General features: G+C 28.7%; 1 protein-coding gene across 1 annotated transcript; it reads right to left on the bottom strand.

The window, feature by feature from the left end:
- Positions 1 to 3,527: 3,527 nt before the first annotated feature.
- On the bottom strand, positions 3,528 to 8,739 carry LOC123532545 (EMILIN-1-like). The gene is made up of 2 exons (XM_053517416.1): positions 8,169 to 8,739; positions 3,528 to 7,867 (listed from the first exon to the last, which is right to left on the bottom strand). Exons 1-2 carry the CDS (start codon positions 8,485 to 8,487, stop codon positions 7,458 to 7,460), a joined length of 729 nt encoding a protein of 242 aa, XP_053373391.1. The 5' UTR covers positions 8,488 to 8,739; the 3' UTR covers positions 3,528 to 7,457.
- Positions 8,740 to 26,722: the final 17,983 nt, after the last annotated feature.

Genomic DNA, 26,722 nt, shown 5'->3' on the forward strand with positions numbered 1-26,722 from the left:
TACAGTTAGTCGATTTCTAACTTCACTGACCATGTTTAAAGCGTAAAAAGTGTAGTTTTGCACCTTTTGGTTAAAAAAGTTGAAAAAAAAATCTCCAAGGCCATAAAAACATTTAGGGTCCGGCCAAAAACTTAGGGTGGGTCGGGATACCTGAAACAAACATTTTTACGCCTATTCGTACCGAGTTACATCACTAGCTTTGCTAATTTAACAACGACGGAACAAAAAATTAGGCCTTCTTAAACCTAAATTTAAGTTTCAGACTAAAACCTACCCTGCTAAATTTTTATAATGAACTTGTCCATCTTTCAATTTGGACAGTACCACTAACTATTAAAGGGTGTCCTTACCTAAAAGATACTGACTGAATGGCGAACATTACAGATCATAATCATCCTTTGCAGGCTGATCTTGGTCTGCATTGGTCGCAAAGGCAGAATCACTTGTCGCCAGCAGGCTAAGGATTAGTGATTACAAGCTAATAAGGTGCCAAACACAGTTGTTTTTAACAATGAAAATATGAAATTAATTTTTAAATACATTTTGAGAAGTTATACATGTGCTGTATATAAAATAGAAAAAGTGGAAACTTCACAGGTCGCTCAACACGACAAAAACGAAAATGTTGCAGGCTCGGTTTGATTGAGCCTGTTCATGGACGGTAGTGGAAACGCATGCTACCATCCACGCCCTCTAGCCCCGGGTTGAGTAGAACTCAACATTTACACATGCTAAAAGTACAAAAAGCAATTTAGAGACATCCGCAGATGTATTCAAACGGCGGTGCACATGGAACCTTCAATGATACACGGGTTGTGGCGTGGAATTCCATGAAAAGCGGCGTTTGGTCCCCAGATAAAGTACTAGTAATAGGTTTGCCCCAAACGAGAAAACAATCGGCAGAACTAAACAAACTGGAATTTTGAAAGGGGATCTGACGTTATGGAGCCTGCATATCACAGAAACTGTCAAAAGACAAAATCAAAAAGCAGGCACCATATCCAAGGGGTGATTATACAATACCAAAGGCTATAAAAGCGTGAGTATTGGAACCACACTGGCCGAATTGGTCATGCTGAGAAACTAAACAGTACCAATAACACGACATAAAAGTCGTGCTGAACGATCTGAAAAGACCGAAATATAACAGCCCTGATTGAATGTACGGGGAGACTTTTTACGGCCGCCACACGGCACAAGCAACGCTGCTGTGATAACAAAATAGAAAAAAAGAAACTTCACAGGTCGCTCAGCACGACAAAAACGAAAATATTGTAGGCTCGGTTTGATTGAGCCTGTTCATGGACGGTAGTGGAAATGCATGCTACCGTCCACGCCCTCTAGCATAATTTCCTGCAATTTATCTTAATTTGGCAGCATAAAAAGTTAGAGGCGGAACCTATACTTTGTTTTGCAATTTCGTAACTTTTTTGTTGCAATTTTTCGGCATAATTTGTTGTTTTTTCCCAGTTATTTTAACGACTGACAGCGTTTAAAATTTTACTGAGTTTTACCAAATTATCATTTTATGTATCTTTATCTGTACGTAGGTTAAAGAAGATCCAAATCAAGGATGTCATATGTTGACACGTATTATTAACTTTCAAAAGGTTGTTGATAATTATTTTTGTCAAAATGCATGGACTTTTCACGAGCGTTCAAGACATTGACCACTCATGCGTGCAAACACCCAGAACACACCCCGTCGGTAAAAACACGATCATTTATTATAAATCCCGCACGATAACACAAACGATAACATGTTTGATAATTATGATTTTCTTCATTAAAACGTTTCAATACAGAAAACATTTTTGTTTAACATTACAGTATGCATTTGTTGTATCATTTTATTGACCTGTCAAAATACATATTGATTACATGGTCGGTGCACAGACTCTTCGGTTGATTTTCGGTATATTCCGTACAGTGTACGGAAAGTAACCTGCAATTAAAATTGTTTATATTTAAAGCGTGTATACGGAGGTTCGATAGTTACGATAGCTCAGTGGTCACTGTCAGCAGATCTGTTTCTTTTTTTCACAAACACTTTGTAAATGTACATTTTTATCTAATATTTCCTCCAATGTATTTTTACAACTATTTTTTTTTTATTTTTATCTCTTTTTTAATTTCTTTTCTTTAATATCATTTTTATTCACGGTTTATTTCAGTATATTACAATTTTATTTATATAAATTAAAACAAGCTATATGCATGATTCAGTTTCGATCGCTATAATTTCAGTACGAAACACATTTGAACGTGAAGTCCGTGAATTTTGATTTTCACGTGTCCCTTTGTAATTTAAAAGATATAAACCAATAAACAATTAAAAATGAAAATAAAAAATGTTCTCACTAATGGGCTCGAACCAGCAATTTCCCGCATAAAAGCCAAGTGTTGTAACCACTGAGCCATCGATATGAACGACAAGTAAGGGTTTCACTTACAATACTAATAATGGCATTTAGACACTTAACCAAAATTCATTTTCGTAAAACATACGGATAGCACCGAAGTTGGGCCGAATATCATAATATCGAACGCACAGAGCTTATAATATATGCACATTTGACAGGTTAAAAAATAGCACAATAACTTCTGTCATTGACAATCTTTTTGAGTTCAACGATGCATGTCAACCGTAACAATCAACCAATAATATAAATATGCTGTCGTTTAAATGACCTTGCGGGAGTAGTACCTGTGTACCGTTATTTCTTTGGGCATGAAAAGGAAAACAACAACAAACGTAAAACACAGGAGATTTGTTGAAAGTCAGGGAACATAACTCCTACAAGACTGAGTGAATCCCGGGGCGAAACCCCAGGTGCACAACTGCACATGCTAACCAACATTCCTGTAAACTTTGGTGACTCTAGGTCAAATACGTTTGGGGCTAGGCGCGATAAAACATTAAAATGACCAGTTTTTTACTAAATCAGGGGCCATAACTACTACACAATTGAATGAATTCGGATGCAAAACCTCAGGTGCGCAACAACACATGCTGACCAACATTCCTGTAAAGTTTTGTGACTCTACGTCAAATACTTTTGGAGCTACGAGCGACACAACATTCTCGGAAGGACGGACGGACGGACAAGGGCAAATCTATATGCCCCCATCCCAAAGTGGGGGCATAAAAATGTGCCTAAGATTATTATACCGGTTTTGTATTTAGATCACTGCGTGCCTTTTTACAGTTTTAATAAACATGTCAATATACGACATCGACACAGATTTTTTTATATAATATGTTTCCTTAAAGTTTTGCATTTTGTATGATATCAATAGCTTAGTTCTAATTCTTCATAAAATTTGAAAAATCTAGACAAACCGGACAAAAGTACCAAATTTTGCACACAGGTAGTTTGGACCAACACAAGACTTTTGGCTGTAAGGCCAAGGTCACAGCTCTTTGGAATTCTATTTTTAGAACATTCAAAGTGGCCGCCATTTAAACAAACAGCTATTTTAGTAAAAGTTAGTTTTTATCTTATTCTTGGTACATATTTATGCGTAAACTGATTCATACATACTCTTAGGGTCAAGTGATACATTGGCAGGAAGTGATGTCAATTTTCACGTCCGTCTGTTTGTAAATCCGTCTGTCTGTATGTCAAAAATGCTGTTTATAAACAGCATACTTGTGATTATAACTATAAGATGAGCCCCGTAATGTGCAGCTTGACTTAAATTATGTATTGGTGCAGCTGAAAAAAATTCTGTCCGTCTGTCTATTTTTGGGTGAAGCATGTTTTTATTTGTTCCGTCCGTCTGTCCGCCCATCCGTCGCAAAATTCATATATTTCAGAACAGCTTTTTTTTTGGCTAAATCTGAGGGGTCTTTTTAAGATTTTTGACATTATTTATTCTATAAATTGTTAAATGTCTATTGACTTTTGGAATATTCAAGTGACTGTTCCTGAAATACCCTGTTAAAAATGAAAACGAAATGTACCAAAACGATTTGTTTTAACTGTTTATAGGGCCATAATGGCTTTGTTTATTATGTGACTGCCGCATGTGCTGTTATAAACATAAAATATATTAGTAACTTGTTAAATCTTATTTTTGATACTTAATTAATAACATATTTTTCAAAGGTATTTAAAGTATGATTCATAAGGTATAAAGTATTACTGAGTCCGTTCCTTTTTATAACCTCCCTTTTATGCAAAAGGATAAATACATGTGCAGTACTGAAAGAAGTGCTTTTCCAACCATGTAATTACCACGCATATTCTCTTTTTTTGAGAGTTGCTGTATCGGGTTTTAACATTATGGAATTTTAACACAGTGAAGTTCACCTAAACAGACGTGACAAAATATCCTATTGAAAAGTACTTTAGCCATATTGAACAATTGTTAAGATGATTGAGGGGAACATTTTCTTAATGTCTATTCAAATCATGTTTGATACACATACCTATTTCTTAATGTCTTATATAGAGAGCACCAATTACTACATGTACCTATATTATCTAAAACAACTGTGTAGGTGGCAAAGTTTTTAATGGTGAGATTGTCATTCTTATCTTTTAGCTATGTGTCAACGGGGCTGTTGCATTCTAGGGGTTATTTGAAGGTAAGAGAGTTTGGTGTAAGGTAATTTCATAACATTACTAACTGCAAATTGCTTTATTAATCAATATAATGGTGATAATTGTATATTACATTGTATTTTACATGTTGAGAAAGAATGCTATGCTTATAAATGACTTATGCATAGATCAATCATTAATTTAAGTATATCTGAAATAAATTACCTAATTGCCCGAACAATGCCATTTTAAGCTAGTGTGATGCAAACATATTAAATTTACATTGAAGATAAAGGGAAACTAGTTTATTCCATTTCTTTTATTGCTGGTGTAAATACTGTATGCTGTTTTCAATCTTTTAAAAAGGAATTGAGGTCATTAACCTAAGTGGGACATTTCTAAGTATTTAAAAGGCAAGACATGTATGCTGCAATCAAGGCTTTGACTGTGTCATTATGCTTTACAAATTTGTTCCATAGTATTTCCATTTATATATTCATAAGGAGTATGTCATAAAGGTGCACATACTTCTGATGATATAATTTGTAGTGAAATAGCATAATTACTTGGGAGCTTTTAGTGATAAATGTCAGCATTCTATATCTTTCTATATCTCCTTTTGGCTTTTAATCATCATACAGAAGAAAATGTCTATATAAAAGAAGAGGCTTTTTAAAATAGAAATAAATCATTATGTTAAAAAAAATGCATGTGCATACATCTATTCCTCTCTTGTCTATATGAATAACTATAGCTTTTTAGTTTATACTAATTTATTTTTAAGCTCAATTGTGATGAAAGCTAGAAGCTTATCTGAACCACTCTCGAATCCTGGAAAACAGAGTTCTGTTGTCATTTGAGAAGGCTTAGTTATGACCCAAGTCGGTATCAAACTCTGGGTTGAGCGGCCAATACCTTAACCTCTAGACAACCGCTTCCCTTACCTATAGTTTATTGACGAGTGACTCATCCCAACAAAAATGTTCCAGTACCAGAAGGCTCTGGCATGATATGTGACTGGGATAAACATGAATAGTATCAAACCAGAAGATGTCGGTTTGATGATTTGAACAGGAAAAATGTCCTGTGTGGTCAAAGCTTTTAGTTGCAAGTAATGTTAAATTTGTTTGAGGCAACTATTTGTTCATGCAAAAGATGAAGTAAGGGTGCATATAAATCATGCAAACACCTCTAAATGATAAATTATAACAAGAACCCAGTAAATAAAGACATAATCATTAAATAAAAGTTTTAACTTTCCATTACAATAATGCTTTTCAAGATACATGTATATAGATATGACCATATTGATACTTAGCTATATCAAAGTAAAACTATTTGAATACAGAGATTTTATATAAATATATGTAATATGGGTTCTATTATGGGAATTACAAAGCTAATCACAAAGCTTATTTAGTCACCGTATGACCTAGAGTTGTGTTAATGCGATGCTAAAACTACCAAAAAAAAACAAAAAAACAAAGCTTATTATTTGATACATGTATATGATGCAAAAGAACCATAAATGAAAATGAACCATGTCTCCCAATATACTTTATTTTAATAGAAAGATGAATGGAATTGCCATCTGCATGTTATCTGAGGCACTAGCGGACATGAAATGCTGCCTTTATATCATTTGATCTACACTGTACAACAGTAATATTAAACTGATGTTGCGTTCCACTTGCGGTTTCATTATGACTACAAATACAGAGCGGACACGGTTTTGCGATAGACAGATAGACAGATGGACAAACGAAACAAAATGGAACATATTTTCTACAAACCTCTAGTCGGTTACACATATTTGTCACCTCTAGATCGAGATCAAGCAGCACATTACAGGGCTTATTATGTATGCACGTAAAAGAGTATGGTTTTAAAAAAGAAGACATTTTAACGTACGTACGGACGAATGTACAGACAGACTGTTATGTAGCATGACCTAACTTTATGCAAATGTATCACTTGACCCTAAGAGTAAGTATGAATCAGTTTACACATAAATATGTATCAAGAATAAGACAAAAATTATATTTTTCTAAAATAGCTATTTGTTTTAATGGCGGCCATTTTGAATGTTCTAAAAATAGAATTCCAAAGAGCTGTGACCTTGGCCCTTACAGTCAGAAGTCTTATATTGTTTCAAGCTACTGTTGTGACCTTGGCCCTTACAGCCAAAAGTCTTATATTGTCCCAAGCTACAGTGGTCTCGTTATGACTAAAACTATAGAGCGGACACGACTTTGCGATAGACAGACAGACAGATAGACAGACGGACGAACGAAACAAAAATGGAACATATCTTCTACAAATATTAGTCTTTACACATATTTATCACCTCTAGACCAATCGGGTTCAGGCAGCACATTACAGGGCTTATGATGTATGTACGTAAAAGCGCATGGTTTTAAAAAAGATGACATTTTTAACGTACGTACGGACGAATGTACAGACAGACTGTTATGTAGCATGACCTAACTTTATGCAAATGCATCACTTGACCCTTAGAGTAAGTATGAATCAGTTTACATATAAATATGTATCATGAATAAGATAAAAACTAACTTTTACTAAAATAGCTATTTGTTTTAATGGCGGCCATTTTGAATGGTTTAAAAATAGAATTCCAAAGAGCTGTGACCTTGGCCCTTACAGCCAAAAGTCTTATATTGCCCCAAGCTACCGTTTTACAAAATTTGGTACTTTTGTCCAGCCTGTCTAGATCTTTCAAAATTGGCACTCTACTACAAACAGTTAATTTTCACAAACATATAATTGTGGCTAAATCGTACATTGGTTATATTTGCTATCGTCAAATATAGTTGAAGCATAATGTGGTAAGTTCATCATTTACATTTGCCTGTACTATGACTGTCAGGTACAATACATCATGTTTGTCTACACTTTTTGTATTAGTACACCAGAGAAAGAATTCCAGTCGTCAGTCGATTGACCTAACTTCTCAAAGAGCATGCCTCTAACGCGCACTTGTTCACCTTTTCGAACTAAAGCAACGGCACCGAAAGACGTACATTTTGTGTCAGTTGCTTCTTTTGAGACCCTATACTCTCCACTAGCAATAGAGCGCCTTCCAACTTTAAGATAGTAATTTGCACAGACCGCCGGTGTAAGGCAAAGATGAGCATTGAACTGGTATACCCCATCAATCGGAGCTGTGAAGATTCCAGTGTTGTTGTCATACGCTTTACCTTCATTCAGTATAACAGTTGAAAACACTACAGTATCCTTGCCGGAATACTCTACTGCCACGTATGCATTGAATGCTACTGCTTGTGTCTCGGATGCCTCTATAAATTAAACGTGATTAGAATTTATAAACATGTAATTGTTCTTCAACATCTTGAACGCAACATTAACTGGTATTTATTATATATGAAAAAATAAAGCAGTTTGTTTTAACAATACTATGTAGGCTAATTTGTAATATGGTGTTTTACGAAAATTTGTTAATATCAAAGAGTTGATGATCGAATTGGAGTTGATTCTTGGTTTCAAAAACCTGAAATATAATTATAGCTTCCTAATTATTTTTCTTCTATCAAACAATGCAAACAAAAACAAACAAAAAAACAAACAGATTAGACATACTTATCTCCTCTATGTCATTGCTGTTGCGATCATTTTTGTCAACTATGTTTTCAGTCTTCAATTCCAATTTCTTCATCTCTCCATGTAATTTTGAAAATTTATCCGCCACTTTAGTGTTTGTTTCTTTAATGCCATTCATTGTGTCAGTTACATTTTCAACCTTCAAATCCACGTTCTCTATCTTTTCACGTAAACCTGAAAGATTATCCGTTATTTCAACGTTTTTCTCTTTTATGCCATTCATAACGTCCATAACATTGGTAATACTTTTTTGTACATCTTTCTGCATATTCTCCACAAAGAATTCCATACGCACCATTTTCTCAAGTAATTGTTCTTCGTACGCAAATTTTTAACAGGCTGGTTCTACTGGCAGTGTTAAAACTGATTTAAATGGACAGAACAGAAGTATGACACAAAATAATGTCTCAAACCTTTCCATTTTGTGATAATAACTTTGCGCTATAACTTCAACTTGCAGTGCAGCTAAGGAAAATGAAGTTTAGATTTTATTTTTGACGAAATATGATTAAACATTTCCAGGAATTCACAGCACCAGATTATATCATTTTCATAACAAACTTGGTAGGAATAACGTCTGTTTTTCTCGAAGGATGCAATTTATTAGCCTGGCTTCCTGGCTGCATGGTTATTTTTCATATAAATACAGGAAACATTTTATTAGATGTTTTAAGACTCTAAAATAGCACAATTTTATCTGATGGCTGAACCATGTTTGGAGCCAGGGGCAATAAAAAATCTCAATGTAGAAACAATCTTCTGGAGTAACTTCCCTCTTAATGAAGAACACTGATATATGTAAATAAGAACAAACATAGGGACGGGAGCCAGTCTAGCAATTGATCTAGTGTATTGCGTGTGAAATCTTGTGAAAGTCGCTGTTGATTTATTAGATACGGAAGAGCATTAGTGCCAGGTGTATTTTATTTATTAACTCAAAATTTCGAGTTACTAACTCGAAAATTTCTAATTACTAAGTCGAAAATTTCGACTTATTAGTCGAAATTTCAAGTTAATATTGAAATATAGACATACCCTAAATGAACGTGTAGTTAGGAGTATGACCAAGATCAGGTACCCGGACTGATCTAGATTTTGAGGAGAGGTCATAGAATGTAATCGGGAAGTATTCAAACTTTTTTTTTTTGACGATTCGGAAAGGGTTTTTTTCGACCTATTTCCCGTCGGCCTTACCCCCTAAAAACATACTATACTTTAAAAAAAGGTCTAGATCCCATTTAAAAATCGGGAGAAAGGCTCTAGAGGCTTTTGGGGTAGGTCTTTATTTTGAGGGATAAATAGTACATTTTCAAGTTCCTATAGTTGGGTTAAATATATGCTGTATAGATAAATGTTCCCACTTGAAGATTTCAAAAGTCGTCCATTTTTTTTTTCCCTTTTTGGAGGGAAGTTCAAATTTTTGCTAAAAAAGAGCAACATAAAACTAAAATTTTCGTGTTATTACTCAAAAATTTCGAGAAATCAAAAAGGGAAAATTTCGATTAGTAACTCAAATTTTTTCGACTTACAATCCCCAAATTTTCGATTTACGTAACTCGAAATTTTGATTTTAGTAACTCAAAATTTCGAGTTAAAAAAATTTTAACTACCGGGAAATCTTTGCCTTCTATTTAACCCCAAAATTTTCCCGAGTTTTTTTCGATTAATAACACAAATTTTCGAGTTACAAAGTTCCCCTTTTTATCAGAAAAATTTGAAGGGCCCGTCTGGCAAAGGAAAAATATGTAATGGACGCCCTTTTGACTCGCCCAAAGTGGAATCATCATCAAAAACATGAATATTTTATAGTGAATATTAGGATGTTTTGAAACCTTTTAAACCCCCCCCCTGACCCCTTTTTCCCTTTCTAAATTTGGATTTTAACCTTGCCATAATTTAAAGAAAAACTAAAAAAATCCCCCAAAAAATTTTTTAAATTTTTTAGTTAAACCAAATTAAAAACCCCTTTGGGTTTAAACCCCTAAAGATGTTTTTAATTAAAGATGTTTTAAAAAATAAAAAAAACCTATTTCTTTATTTAAAAAATATTTCCCCCACTTAAAAACTTAAAAACACCCCACCGAAGCCAAAATGTAAATAACTTTGCCTAATTAAAAAAAACCCGGAAGAAAAATTTTAAAATTGGGTAAATTTAGCCCAAACTTTTAATTTTCTTTAAAAAACCTTTTACTTCCTTTTTTTGAAATTCCCTTCTCCCTAGATAAAACAACATTAAAAATAAACAAAAAAAGTACACAAAACCAAAAAAATCATTAATAATTACCCATGAAACAAGAAAATTTCAAACAAAAAATAACACAGACCGGGAAACCAAAGGCAAAAAAATAAAAACTAAAAATAACCAGCCCGGGAAAACCAAATGCAAAATTTAAAAACAAATAAAATAAGGGGGTTTTATTTACAAATCTATCCCCTTTTTATTAAAAAACAATTTTTTTAACTCCCTTTAAAAATTGGGAAATTCATAAAAAATTAATTTTAATTAATATTGGAAGAAAAAAAAATTAAATTTAAAGGGATTTGTTATTATTTAGAAAAAAAAAAGTAATTGAATAAATTTTTAACACAAAAAATAAAAATTTGAAAATTTTAAAAAACCAAAAACACAAATTATAAAAAGGGAATATAAAATATTTAAAACCGTTTCAACTTTTAAACCCTTGGTGGGGTTCTGTTATGCTTATTTTCCGGGAAAGGGTAAATTTCTGAACGCCCCCTTTGTCTTTTTTAAAGGGTACTTGCAGTTGGTTTGTGTACGGATCGCCTTTGTCTTTTAAACGGTTACCCCCTGCTTTTAATACATTAAACTGGTTGGGGCACAAAAAGAATTCTTCCGTCATTTTGTAATAGCACTGAATTGCCTTATTTCGTTTTTTGTCTCTAGTTTCGAAGGTTTCGGGGGGGCAGAACAAGGGGGGTTAAAAGGGGATTCGGGCTGCAAAACCGGGCGGGTTTTTGTTGATTTGGGAAAAAACCCCAGTGTAGGGTGGGGCCTACGGGAAGGTCTCTTGGGAAAAGACAAGGGTTTCCCCCCGGCGTCGGGTGCCACTTTAAAAATTCTCCCTGGCGTGGGGGTTAAAATAAATGTACAAACAGGGTTTTTGCATTTTAACTTTTTATTAAACAAGAAATTAAAATTTTTTAAGTACAAACACCAAAAATCCCCAAACCCGTTTGAGTTTTCCATAGCAAAATGCATGATTAAATTTATTTTTTTGTTTTTACATTGTTTACTCTCAGTTTTTTATAAATAAATCAAAAAGGTTTATCCCATTTTTAAAAAACATTTTAAAAAAAAAAAATAAAAAAAATAATTAAAAAACAAAATGGGTTTGTTTTGTCTTGATATTGTATTTTAAATTTTAACTTTTAATCCAAAATTCGTTTCTATCATAGGATACGGTTCATCCAAATATGAAAAAAACCCCTGGGGGGTAAACTACCCCTCAAAAGCATAAATTTTTAATTCTGAAAAGGGCCCTAAATCTTAAATAAAAAGAAATAAAAAATTGGGTCCCTTGTTTTAGAAAAATTTTTTAATTTTTTTTTTAAAACATAGATATAAACCTTTAAAGTCCTCACTGTTATTTTAAAAATTTAAAATTATAAATAAAATCAAAAAAAAAACCTCACCCGAGGCCTATAATTCCGCCCCAAAATTTATAAAATTTTGATTTTTGGCCCTTTTAAATGGGTTTTAAAAAGGGTTTTTCACCAAAAAGAGCTCACAACCCTTTTAATAAAATCTTAATATCAAATTATATAATTTCCCGGTTTTTCTAATAAAAAAAACCCCACTTAAAAAAGCTTATCTAGAAAAACCACCCAAGAATATTTTTGGGTCTTTTTTTTTGCAGGTAAAAAAACTTTAAATCTACGAAAATTTTCCAGGTTTATTTCAAATATTTTTAAATGTTCAAACCACCCATTTTTTCATATTTTTTGACTGACCCGGGCCCACCAAAAGGGTCAAAATATTTTTTCATTTGTATGTAATAAAAAGGAAAAGTTTTTAAATAGTTTTAAAAGGGAGAAAATTTCATGTCCCCACTTCCTCAAACCCCATTTTTCTATTTTCCTGTCTTTTTTTTTAAAAAGTTTAAGAATTTTTTTTCAGCTAAATCAAAAGGGTCTTTTTGTTGAGAAAACTTCAGAAGCAGATAAATTGTAAAAAAACAAACGCCTTTTGTTCTAGCAAATTTGTGTTTTTTTTTTTTAAAAAAAAAATTTTTTTTTTTACTTTTGAAATTTTTCCTTGGGGTTTTAAGTGGTAATTCTTCGACTTTAGGGGTTATTGCTTTAGTTTTAGCAGTAAATTGGATTCTCCTTGTTTTTTCCCGATTTTAAAAACCTACAGAGTCTAAACCCTTTAATATTTTTTTTAATTTTATCTTTTAAAATTTTAATTCTTTAAAATTTTAAACTTTAAAATTCTTTAAATTATCTTTTTTTTAAAAAACCCTTTTTAATTTTTATTAACTCTTCGAAACTTTTTTTTTGTGACGTGCATCGAAAATTATTAAACATGTTTACAAGTTTTTTCTAAATTTTTTTTTTTAGTGATTATTAATTATGTTAATTGCTTCGGGTTTTAAAGCAGAAATTTAAACTCCCCTTTTTTCCCTGTTTTTTCAACTACAAAGCCCTTTTTTCTTTTTTAATGTTTTTTCCCAACTTTAATTTAAATTAAATTTAAATCATCTTTTTTTTTTTTGGGGGTAATTTTCCCTTAAGCCCTGCAATTTTAAATTAGGACGGTTGTCAACAATACAAATTTCCAAATTTCAAATTTTGTTTTTTAAAAAGGCATCTATTTTGGGAATTGGCTTTTTTTTAAGGTTTTTCAAAATTTGCTGTGTCATGATCTTTCCCCTCTTTGGGGAACCCCTTTTTCCAAATTCAGTTTTATTTTCTGAAATTTTATTTAAAAATAATTCTAAAAAATCTTTATGCTTTTTTTTTCAGTTTCAGTATTTATTTTTTTTATTTCTTTTTGGGATTTCTAACGGGATACTTTTTTGGGAACTTTTTCTCACCCTTAAATTTAATTTTTGTCTTTTAGTTTTTCATTTTTAAACCCATACACTTTTAATCTTGAATTTGGGTGAATAAAAGGGTTTAAATTAAACTCGAAATACTTTCTTTTATGTTTTTATCTGTCAAATCAAATTTCTTTTTAAATTTCTTTAATAAAAAAACCATGTTTTTCTTTTTCCTTCTTTCAATTTTACCTTGAAAATTGTTTAAAAAAAATTTAATAAATTTCCCTTTTTAAAATCTTTTTTTTAAATTTTTAAATATTTTTTTACTTCTTCTTCAATGTCTGTTTTAAAAAGATTTAAAGGGTTCTTCAAGTTATATAAACTTTTAAACTTTGAACTTTTTTTAAACAAAAACCCCGCTTGAAATACATCGGTGGTTTTTTACCCGGATTTCCTAGGTTATTATTTTTTTACCTTCCCAAAATTTTAAATGCTCGGGTTCATTGTGTTATAAATTTCCCTTTTTTCTGGGAAGATTTTTTCCTTTGTCCTTTCTAAGCTTTTTGTTTTGTTTTTTAGTATTTTTAATCATTTAAAATCAATATCAAATTAACTTTATTTTAATACTGGTTCAAAAAATTTTTTTTAAACACATTAAAAAAAAAATTCCCCTTTAAAATTTTTTACCAGAAAATTTTTTTCTTAAAAAAACTTCCTTTTGTTTTGGTCCGAAAAAGGAAATTTTTTAAAAAAAATTATTAAAATTTTTTGTTGGCATTGCAAAAAAAAGTTTGGGGTTTAAAATTATTTTTTTTCCCTTAACAAACCCTATCTTTTCCTTTTTTACCTGGACTTTAAAATTTAAAATATAAGGGGGAACTTTAAATTTCGGATTCTTTTGGTGTTTTAAAAGTAAGCCCGGCTTAAAAAAATTTAATTTAACAACAGCTTTTGGACGTCCTTGAATAAAGTTTTTTGTTTTTTTCATTTTAAAATTTTTACCCTTCCCCATAAAAAAAATCACCCAAAAATTTACTACTTTTTTTTTTTCCCGGATTCAAGATTTTTCAAAAGGGTTCAATTTGGTTGGGATCGCTGAATTTTAAAAGTATTTATTTGGATCTATTTTTAATTTTTTTTTTGAAATTTTGGGTTTTAAAATTGTTAAAAAATCCTGATATTTAGATTTTTCTGGTTTTTGGGCATATAAGTAAAATTTTTAAACCAAAATTAAAAGGGGGTTTTCCCGGTTAAAAATTAATTTTAATTTTTTTTCCAGATCCGGGAAGACCCACATTTTAAACTTTCAAAACATGAATCGGGCCCATAAAAGGTTTAAAATTTTTTTAAAAGGGTTTTTGGGGTTTATCATTTTTTTGTATAAAAATTTGGGAATTTCCATTTATATAATATAATAAAAAAATTAAATTTTACAATTTTACAATATCTTACTTTATTTTACATTTTTTTAAAAATTATTTTTCCCTTATTGAAAAAATTCAATCAAAACTTAATGAAATAAGAATAAAGAAAAACTTAGTCGGGAAAAAAGGGGAGAGACTCAGAGAAGAAAAAAGGAGAGAAAAAATTAAGAAACTAAAATGGGGATATGTACCTAAAATTTTATAAACCAATTACTGAAAAAATAGAAAGCCCAAAAAAACAATTATAAAGCCATTAAAAAAATTCCCCCTTGGAAAAAAAAACAACAATTACCCAAACTTCCAAAAAGTAAAATCAAAAGTTTTGACCCCAAGTATTGCCAAATTCCCTAAAGGAATGCAAGAAGAATCTAAAAAACAACAAACTTTAAACCCGGGCCCCTTATACATCAAAATTTGGGGGAATAAACCAGCTGGAGGGGTTTTCCTCAAGATGAATTTAAAAAAGATTAAAGATTAGGGAAGAGAAAAGAGGGGAAAATAATAAAAGAATCAGAAAAATTTTCCCTAAAAATTTTTGAACAAGCCCGGGAAAAAAAAAGGAAATACAACATTTAATTTGGGAGTTTTTCTGGATAATGATGTTTAAAAGGGGGAATAGGGATTATTTAATTTTTTTAAAATATAGAGGAATCAATTCAGAAAAATTTAAATAAAGACGATTTTAAGCTACAATAGAAAAGGGTTTACTGAAAATATTAAAAAATTTAAAAGGGTTCAATAACTGGCAAACCCAAATTAAAAAGATCCAAATAAACAAAAAAAGTAAAAAAAATTAAAACAGGGATCGAGTTTAATTCAAAAAAGTACAAAGACGGGTTTAAAAATAAAAATTTTTGGTTGGCCTCCCTAGGGAAAAGGGAAATTAAACTTAAATAACCCATTTTTAAATTTTTTTTTTTTTTTTCCCCAAAAATGGACAATAGGGGAAATTTAATTTTAACAAAAATAAATTTTTTGGGTCAAAACAAAAAATTTTGTTTAAGGATAGAATAACGGGAAAGGAAGAAATTAACACTAAAGTAGTTTTTATTTAATTGTTTTGTTTAAATAAAAGAAATAAAAATAATAAAAAAATTAAATTAAACAAGAAAAATATTCAAAAAATTAACGAAAATCAGGTTTACCTATCAATAAAAGATCTAGGGAAATTTTGAAAAAGTAATTGGGGGACAAGGTTATACTTTTGTCCATGTAATCCAAAAAAATTTGGTTAATGTTTTGGAAAAAATTTTTGTGGTTTTAAAATTGATGCGGGAAAAATAATGAAGAACAAAAAATGAAGGTATTAAAAAAAATTGATAAAACTTTTAAAAATGAATTCACTCTTACCGGGAACAACAGAAAAGTTTAAAAAAATTAAATTTTTTTTTTTCTTGAATATAAAAAGGGAAAACAAAAAAAAAAGTAAAGGTTCGAAACATTAAAAAATAATAAAAAAAAAAACCGAGTGATTTTAAAAACAATTTAGTCTTTTTTTTAAATTTTAAAAAAAATAAAACTTATGTTTTTGGGTTTGGGATTAGTATTAACACTATGCCCCCCTTTTCTTAAAATTAAAATGATGAATAGGTTAAAAAAAAAATTCGTTATAATAAGGGTAAGGGGGGGAAAGAAATCAAAATTTACAAATGGTTCTTACATTACAAAAATTAAAATAATTATTTTGGGAAACCCATTAAAAGAAAAGGGTGATTATGAATTTGTTTAAAATCAAAATTTGCCCCAAAATAATTTTGGAATTTGATTTAAGTATTTTAAGTTTTTGATTTCAATTACGATAATTTTTTTGTTGGATTTAAAAAATGTCAAATTTTCATACATTGCTTGGTTTTTGAGAAAAAAACTTTAAGAAAAACTAAAGGGGGAACTCCAACACCAAATATAACAAAACTCTGTGGATAAAAATTTTAACTTTCTTTGGTTTCTTTTTGTTTTTTTAATTTCACTTGTTGGGGTAATTTCAGTGATATTTTTAAATTTTAAAAGTACTGCAGTTTTAACAAGACCCTTATCCTTTTTCAAAAAAAACCAAAGAGTTGATTTTCCTAAAATTAAATAAAAATTTTAAATTCAATTAGAATATATATTACAGAGTATTTGGTAGAAAAATTAATTTTGATGGGTTAAAACAATTTTACATTAATTTAAAAAAAAAATGAAATTATAAAATTTTGGGTTTTAAAAATTTGTAAAAAAAAAGTTTAGGGCAAAAAAAAAAGGAAAAATTTATTTATGTGATGCTAAACACGGGAAAAAAAAACATCCAGGGAAACAGGATTTTTGACACTTTAACAAAATTTGTTTTCAAGCGGATTTTGCCCTTAAATTAGCCCCGGCGGGAAAAAAGCTTTGGAAAAGCGGGAAAAGCAGCCCCCTAAGAAAAGGGAACCCGTTTTGTTTTTTTTTCCCCAAATATAAATTTATCCCCCAAAATTTTTAAAAATTTTTAAAAAAAAACCCGGGCCCAGCATTTGGTAATTTAATTGCCAAGGAATTAAAAGAAAGAATAATATAAAAATAATAAAAAAAATAATAATAAAAAAAAATAATGATAATGAGGGGGATATTCATATGTAATAATAGAATATTTCGGGATGGGGCCTTTAGTTTCCAAAAAGGGCATAATGCTCGTGCTGGCCCCCACCCAAACAAAAACGTATTAACAGATTAATTTAAAAAAAAAAAAAATAAAAATAAATAAAAAATAAAATAATATTAATATTTTACAGGGTTTAAAAACAAAACAATATTGCGAAAGATTGAATAACCCTTTTCAATTAATACGTTTTAAATTTATCTGTCCTGGGAAATAATTTTAAAACCAAAAAAAAAAAAAGGGATATCACTTTCAATTAATGATGGGAAGTTAAAAATTTTTTTTGGTTTAATGGTTTTTTAAAAAGTAATTTTTTAAAGTAAATAAACTTGCTGATGGGCCCTGAGTATGATGGAGCTCAAATTGTTTTAAATTTAAAAAATTGCAGTTTCCCTTAAATTGCCCCTTTAGGGGTTAAAACAAAATGGAAAATTTTTTAAAAAATTTAAAAAAAATTTTTTTTTTCCCCCCCCAAGGAAATTTTTAAAAGGGTAAAAATTAAAGTTTTGGTTGAACTATCAAAATTTGCAAAAATAAACCGGGAAAACAAATAAATTTTAATCTATTTAGATACTACTGAACTGCTGCTGCGATGAAAATTGGGGGTTTTGCTATTAAAAAGGATTTAATCAAAAAAAAAATTAATGGGGTTTAATCCCTAAAATTCCTTTAAAATTTTAATTATTCTTTTTTTCAGGGTTTAAAAAACTAATTTATCCCTAAAAGTAAAATTTCCCAAAAACACTGCAGCGGGCCAGAAAATGATAAATTTAAAATTTTAGAGCAAATGCGCTGCCCCCAGGTAGATTTAAATTGTAACAAAATTAATTCTAGGGGTTTCCCCTTTTTGGTTTTTTTAATAAATTTTGGGGGGGGGGGGGGGGGGGGGGGGGGGGGGGGACTTAATCAAATTTTCCCTGAAAATTTCCCCAAGCAAATGGTCATACCTTAGGGAAAAAATGACGAAATAAACTGATACAAAACCGTTTAAATACAACTTTTAGAATAACGGCTGGGAAAACAAAACCAAAAATTATTTTGTTTTTTTCCCAACGACCTGATAAAAGTAATAATCAAGAAAGAACCCCACTTTAAATTTAGTACATTTAAATTTAATGCAGCGGGTGTTTCCCTTTTTACTTTGAGTTCTTTCGTTTTGAATTTGGGTAATGGGTTTTTTATAAAAAAAACCCGAATATCAAGTTTTATCAAGAATATCTGATGATGAAATTTAATTATTATTAAAAACAAAAAAATTTAAGACTCCCTGGAAGTCGGGCTAAATAGATCAAATTTTAAAATAGTTTGTTTTGGATTTGTTCTTTTTAACTTGGTTAAAAAAAGTAACTACAAAAGGGATCCAAAGAGATTACTTTAACCCTTTAAAGTTAACTACACCCCCGCTGCAAAATATCGTATTTACGCAATTGTTTATATAAAGGAAACTTTTAAAAATTAAATACTTTTGGAAATAAAATTTTTAATTTTTTAAATTAAAAAAAATTTAAAAAATTATATATAATTTTTTACCTTCACATTTATTTGAATAAAAAAAAAACCTTACAAAAGGACACAAAAAAAAATTTACCCACAAGTTTATAAAATAAAATTCCCCAACTTTAGATTAAAAACATCCCAATTCGGGGAAACTTCCTTTACATTTAACAAAAACAAAAAATTAAATCAAATTAAAAACGCTGTTGAAAAATTAATAAGGGTTAAAATTCCCTTTTCCCAAAAAAACAAAGGGCCCGTGGGGTCAAAAGGGTTGTTTTTTTAGGACCTTTGGCGGTTGTTGGAAAAAAATTTCCCCCTTCCCCCCCCCCCCCCCCAAATACCCCCAAAAAAACCCCCTCTGGGCCCCATTGGTGCTTTGTCTGGCTACCAGTATTTGGGGGTCAGAAAGTTACTTGGGAATGGTATGATTTGGGTAGTTAATGATAAGAAAAACTTTTATATCCCCCATATCTTACACCAAATCAAAAAAACCCAACTAGTAGGATCGGGAGTGAAAAAAAAAAACCCAAAAAAAAAAAAAACCCAGACGGTGGGTTTTTTAGGTATTTTTGGCTGCTAGCCAAGGAATCCCTTTGAATTACATCTTTGTTGAGGGGAAAAGGATTACCTTTGTTCCCAAAACCGGGCCCTTCCAGCCGAATTTCCTATAGTAAAAAAAAAAAAAATTTTATAAAAAAAACCTTTAATTTCTAACTTTGAAATTGAAAAAGGGGTTAAAAAAATTTTAAAAAATTAAAAAACCTTAGGGGTGTTTTTAGTAGAAATAATTTATTAAAAAATAAAAAAGAAAAGGTTGAATGTGGGAATTAAAAAATTTGGACGACTCTGTTGGGCCTGGAACACATTGGGTTTTTACTTTTTTACTTTTATTTCGGGTCCGTTTGGACTTCCCCCACCAAAAGGGAAATAAATTTATAAATACCAAATGTAAAAAACAAAAAAATGTTCAATATCAAGACCCAAAAAAAGATGCATTGCGATAATTTTTGTTTATTTTTTTATTAAAATGTTACAAGATAAAAATACCGTTGATGATTTATTGTATTTAAAAAACTAAAAAATTTATAATAAAGGTAAATGAACCCCAAAATATTATAAAAATTTTTTTTAAAAAAAAAAGGACATTTAATTTTAAAGGGAATTTAATTAATATAAAAGGGGAAAATTTAATAAAATAAATGAAAAAGTAAATAAAATAGAAAAACAAAGAAGGCAATTTAAAAAAGAAAACCTCCATGGTTTTAAAAGTTTTTACCCAAGGGTACCGATGGTGGAAATTTTTTTCAATGGGAAAAAGTAAATGCTAGTCCTGGTTTGGTTCAGGGGGGAAAAATTGTGGGAATTAAACAAAATTTCATCTTTAATTTTTCCCTTTTTTGAGCAAAAAAAATTAAAATAAAGGAGAAGTAAATTTTCAAATAAAAAAAAAAAAAAAGTGTAATTCTTTAAAGAAAATCCTGTAAAAATAATAAAAATGAATCTATTTCTTAAAAAATTAAAGCAAATAATTTAAAAAAAAAAAGGGTGATGTTTTTTTTTAACAATTTTTTAAACTTTACGAATTTTCCGTTAACAAAATTTTTGGTTCTATAATTTTAAAAAATTTAAAAAAAGTTTTTTAAAATTTTAATTTTTTTAAATTTTAAAAATAAGTAATTATCAAAAACCTTACCAAAAAAATATCTTTTTATCGTCCTAAAAATGATAAAGATTTTTTATTTAAAAACATAAAATTAAAATTGTGTTTAAACAGCCCCAATAACTTTTAAAAGGGGGAATTTCTTTGGGTTTAATTTAAAAAAAGTATCTTTGTAAATTTTTATGAAAAAAATTGTTTTCTTAACCCAAAAAGTTTTTTTTAAATTCCCTTTTTATTTTTTAAAATTAACCCTTTGTTTTTTAAAAAATATGAATACATTTTACTTTTAATCCCAAAAAATTTAACAATGGGAAAAGCCCGGCCCGCTTCATCTTTAAAATTTTCCCAATTTCTTTTTTTTTAACCCCCCAAATAAAATTTTTGAATTGCAATCATAATCAAATTTATCAAATAAAAACTTTTTTCCCTTTAAAAAAATCCTCATATGCATCTTTGGTTTTTATTTCTAAAATAATGAATCAGTGTCATGAATAGTAATTTACAAAATTTCCCCGTAAAATTTTTTTTAATGTAAAATTTTAATGAAAAATTTTACATTAAATATTTTTATAAAACTAGAATGCACATTCCCAAAATTAAAAAGGTCTGTTTAATAACAAACTTTCTTTTTTTTCTATAAACCAAAAAGGTTGAGTTAAACATCGTTGAAAAACAAATGAAGGTTTTTTCCCAAATTTTAATTTAAAAATTTTTATTATGAGTTAATTTAAAAATTTAAACCCCCTTGCCTAAATTCCCATTTGCTTTCGAATTTCCAAAATTTTTTCAAATTTAAATTAAAAAATCCTTTTCAATGAATTTTTTGCTTTAGATCTTTTTGGTATTAAAATCAATATACTTTTTTAACCAAGGGCTTTCGTCAAAAGTTTAAAAATTTTATTTTATTTTTTGTTTCTTTTAACCCCAATTGTGTTTATAGTTCAAGATTTTTAAAAAAGAACTACAAATTTTTTTTTTTTTCATTAAAGTTGGAAAAAATTTTTTTTACTTACTTTTCCCATTTCAAAATTTTGTTTTAATATTTTTACTATAATCAAAAGCCATTGATCTGGTATTTTTAAATTTTTTTAGGAGCTAAAGGATAATCAGGGGGTTTTTAAAGTAATTTTTTTGGGTATTTAAGATCACATTCAACAAAAATTATTTACCCTTTTTCCCAAATTTAATTTTTTAAATTGTTTTTCGGGTATAAATTTTAAAATTTCCCGAGGGTAAAAGGTTGACACATACCCAACCGGAAAGGGTTTTTGGCTCGAAGGGACATAATGTATTTGCTTTTTTTCTTTTGAAATTTTTAAACCTTTATATAATTTTTTGTTCCTTTTCTGTATCTGTTTTTAAATATAATTTTTTCCCCTCTCCCGTCCCCTTTTTTAAAAAAAGATACATATCAATATAGTATTAAATCTAACTTAATTTCCCGGGCATTTTTTAACATTGGGATCCCCAACTAAAACCCGGGCTAAAAAAATTACAAGGGTCTAATTTTTTAGTACTCCCAAACCCTAGTTTTTCCCAAAAAATTTTGAATACATCAGCTAAAAGTAATACGTCAGTTTTTAAATATAGATCGGGTATTCTCCCTTTTTTAATTTTAAAATTTTTTCCAAACATTTTTAGCATGTTTTATATTCGTTGTCAGATATATGTGTTTCATTTAAAATTTAAAAAAAAACTCTTCTTTTGAAAGGTTAAAATTTTTGTTCTTTTTAATTTTTTAAAAGAATCCATGGGAAAACATATGGGTAAACCCCCTTTTTTTCTTTAATAAAACCAAAATTTTTTAAAAATCAAATTTTTGAGATAAATATTTAAATTCTGGAATTTTTTTACTAAGTTACCCAAAGATTGAGAAAAAACTGGATGAAAACAATAAAGACCAATCAGAAAACATAAATGCCATTTATCTTTCCATATTGTTAGGGAAAAACATTAATTTTTTTTTTTGAATTTCCCTATTTTTTTGCATAATAAAAGACCCTCCTAAAACCCCTTTTTTTTGAAAAATAACAGGAATTTTTGTGGTTAGTCTAAAAAAATATTACTTCGATGAGCACTTCCCCTTTAATTTTCCCGTTAAAAGAACCCAATTTAACAAGAAATGACACTTCACCCTTTTATATATTTTTTTTTCAAAAGATATGACAAACTTTTGTTTTTTTAAATTCATTTTCCTTTTTTTGACAATTTTCAAAATTTTGGGGGAAAAATTTTTTTTAAAAATTTTTTTTACAAATTCCCCTTTCCCCAAGCATTTTTTTTAAAAAATTATAAAATTTCATTTGGAACCCCTATAAAACTGGGTTGGTTTTGAATATTTTATCGTCCCTAACAACAAACAAATTTATACCGTAAAACCCCAAATTTTATGATTTTGAAAATGGTTTAGTAAAAAAAGATTCATTTATGGGAAAGCATTTAAAAAATTTTTTAGTTATTGAAAATTTTAAAATCAGCATAAATTTCCCCAAAAAAAAATGCAAAACCTTAAGATAATTTTTAAATTTTACTTTTCTTCCCTTTTTTTGGGATTTTTTTCCCCCTTGGGGACCCTTTTTAGCTAAACAAATTTTGGGAAAATGTTCATTTAATATTCTTTCTTGAGAAAAATGTTTTCAGACCCTTTTACAGGGAAATGTTTTTTATTTTCATTTTTGGTTTTTTTAAAATTAAACTATTAAAGTCTTTTATCCAAACAAAAATGTTGGCCAGTTTTTAGGGGTTTTCAGTCCCTAAACATTTTTTATCATTTATTTTTATCATTGGGAAATTGGGAAAATGTCACAGTTTTTCTTCTATTTTTTTAATTTTATTGTACAATGGATAAATTTCTAAAAATTTTTCATTCCAAATATATTAAATGATATTTCATTTAAAAATTTATTTTAAGGGATTTGTTTAATGTAACGGAAATTTAATTCCAGTTAATCCCAAAATGTTTATATGTTTTTTTATTTTTTTAAACTCCCATGAGGGTTTTTTTTTTAACAAAAAAAAGGAAAAATTTTTAACTTTAAAGGCACCATCTTTAAAAAATTCGTTATCATCATTTTTTATTTTATTAAAAACCCTTTTATTGGTGTTGGGAATTTGGTTTTTTGGGAATTTTTAAATTAAATTGAAGCAAACCAAAAACTATACTTTTATCTTTTTTATAATGGGGCCTCAACTGACCTTTTTCTCCCGCCGTTCCCCCAGAAATCCAAAATTTCCAATTTTATTTTTAATTTTATCAAAGCTTGATGTAAAGTTTTTTTTATTTCGGGTTTGGGATTAAAAATTTCTAAAGGGCCCTTTTATTTAAAAAAAGTGATTTATATATTGGGATCGTTTATCTTTTTTTGCTAAAGTTATTTTTTAAAAAAACGTTTATTTTTATACCTTTTTAAAGGTTTTAAGTTCAGATTTAAGTATTTCATAAGAGTCGTTTTTATTTAAAAAATAATTGATTTTTTGGATCTTGTTATATGAAAATTTTTTTTTTTAAAATTTTTTCAAAATTGGTTTTTTAGATCTCTCGATTTCCTCTAAAATATTTTTAAATTTTGAAAAAAAAAATTTTTGTTAAGGGAAAAAGGAAATTTAAAAAAAAAAATTAAAAAAATAATTTAAAAAAAAAATAAAAAAAATAAAGTTTAAAATTTTCTTTTTAAAAAGAAATAAAAATTTAAATTTTTATCTTTTTTCCCTTTGTTTTTGAATTCCACATTTTTTCCGGTTTTCTCCTTTTCAGGGACATTTTTAATTTAAACCCCCCAATTTAAAACCCGGTCTTTTTAAGCTGCATAATTGCTTTTTTAAAGTTTTTTTTTCATTAGTAAACAGTCGGGTTTCAATTACTTTTTTAGGATTGTTTTGAATATTATTTGGTCCCGGGGCAATCACCTAAATTTTCCCGCATTTTTTTTCTTTAGTTAAAGGACAACAACAGTTCCCTTTAAATAAATTATTTTTTAAAAAAAAAATAGGAAAAAACCCCCTTTAAAAAATTTTTAAAAAATTTTTCAATGACATGATTTTTTTTATTCATCCTTTAAATATTTGATCAAGTTTTGGTTTTAAAAACATTTCTTCTATTAAGAACTTTCTTATTGATTTTAATCTGGATTCCTTATTTTTTCCTAAAGTGCTAGATATTTTGGCTAATCATTCTATTACCTTTTTTATTAACCATCATATATAATATAATTAAGAAAAAAAAACTTTAAAACGCAAACCCAATGAAAAATTTTATTGATTTTAGAAAATTTTTTTATATTATCAAAATCTTTTGAATAAGTTTTTTAAAATTTATTTTTTTCTAAATTTTTTTCAACTGTTTTAAAATTTTTAAAACCTTCTTGAAACATCTTTTTTTAACCCTTCTTGGGGGGTTTTTCTAAATAATCAAAAAAACTTTGTTTTTTTCCGTTCTGTTTTTTTTTTTGAAGTCTTTTAAAAAAAAATTTCGGTCGGGTTTTTTCATAAACAAATCCTCAAATTGGGTTTTTCCCCAAGGTTTTTAAAAGGGTCATTAAAAAAAATTGTATACTGCCCCCCGGGGGCATTTATAACACCCTTGTCCCGGGTTTGTTTTGGTTTTAAAAAGTTTCTGTATTTTAATAAAAAACGTTCAAAGGGCAAAACACCATCCCAAAATGTTTAGCCGAAAAATAACATTTTTATTTAAATGTTTTAAAATTGTTTTGGAAAAGGAAAAAAATATTTTGGAAAATTTTGGCACCAGTTCAAAAAGGTTTTATGAAATTAAAAACTTGCGAAGCTGGAACCCCTTTGGGGTTTCACTGGGGTCCTTTAAAATTTTGCCATTTGTGGGAAATTTGGGTTTTGGAATTATATTAAAATTAGGGTTAAAAATTTTTTAAAAATATTAAAAACGTACTTTTTTCCCGAAAGCCAAATTTTTCCTTTAACCCGATATAATTTTTTCATTTATATAAAAATATTATAAAAAAATCTTTAATTTAAAATTAATACAGCTCTCTTCTTTTTTTTCTTTTATATCCATTTAAATTTAAATTCCCTTTATAAGCATTTCAAGGGTGTTGAATAAATTTTTTTTTTTCTGCATTTCTAATAGTTTGTAAAAATATCCTGAATAACCCCCTTTTTTTTTGGGTCTTCTTTATTTACTTTTTTCCCAAACCGTGCTTTTGTTTTAAATTTTTTTTATTTTTTGATGATGTGTTTTTTAAAAAAAATTTTTTGTCGTCAAGTTTTTTGTTGTTGTAAATATGGTAATTTTCTGATGGAACAGCACCCCGCAACTGCTACAAATACGCAAAAGCTGGAACAAGGCTTAAGGGAGCTTTAGCAACCAAAAACACCTGCTGTAATATAAATCCGGGACTTCCCTCCCACAAAAATTTTTTAACTTTTTCTGGAAGCAGCAGTAGTTTTTGTTAAGGAAAAAATTAATTGATCTATTTTTCTATTCCCTTTTTATTAGAAAAAAATTTTTATTTTTCATTTTATAAATTTAAAATTTTTATTTTCTAAAAAAAATTTGTTCAAGATCGCTAAACGGGGCCCCCAAATATTTAAAATTTTTCATTGTAACCTTTCCTTTTACTAAAACTTGTTTTTTCATAGTCTCGTTTTAATTTAAAATTTTTCCCATTCTTTAAAAAACCTTTTGTTTTTTAAGGGGAAAAAATTCTTGTTTAAAATGAACCTTGAATTTTAATTTTATCCTTTAAATCTTTAATAGTGTATGTTTGGGATTTGTATTTTTTAATTTTAAAATTATAAATAATTTTCCCCTGTCCAATTTGGTGTATATCCTTTTTCAAAAAGTTTTTAAAAATTTCTTAAGCGAACCCCATCAAACCCTTTTTTAAAATTTTTCTTTACTTTTTTGGGATCTTTAAAACACCATATAAATTTAAAAAAAACAGTCCCTTTTTTTAAGTTTTTACTGCTTGGGTTGGGGTCATTTTTTTTAAAAATGTTTTGTTTTTTTATATTTTTTCAACCCTTCCTGCAAATTAATTTAAAAAAGTAAAAGTATTTTTTGCTGTAAAATATTTCCACCCTTATTTTTTTTAAACTTCTTTTTAAAATTTTTATTAACAAAACCCTTTCCCTTTGTTAAATGTATGGGAAAATTAATCTTTTTTTTTATTTAAAAATGATTCAAAAAATTTTTTATTATAAAATTTTTTTTCCTTCATTTTTACCCATAAATTTACTGGTAATCGTCCTTCTAAAATTATTTTTTCAAATGCTTCAGTAACAGATTTTTCCCCCGTTTTTTTCTTTAATGGAAAACCCAACATATTTACTAAATATATCAATAAAGGTTAACAAAT

The sequence above is a fragment of the Mercenaria mercenaria genome, chromosome 11 (assembly GCF_021730395.1).
Source record: "Mercenaria mercenaria strain notata chromosome 11, MADL_Memer_1, whole genome shotgun sequence".
NCBI lineage: Eukaryota > Metazoa > Mollusca > Bivalvia > Venerida > Veneridae > Mercenaria > Mercenaria mercenaria.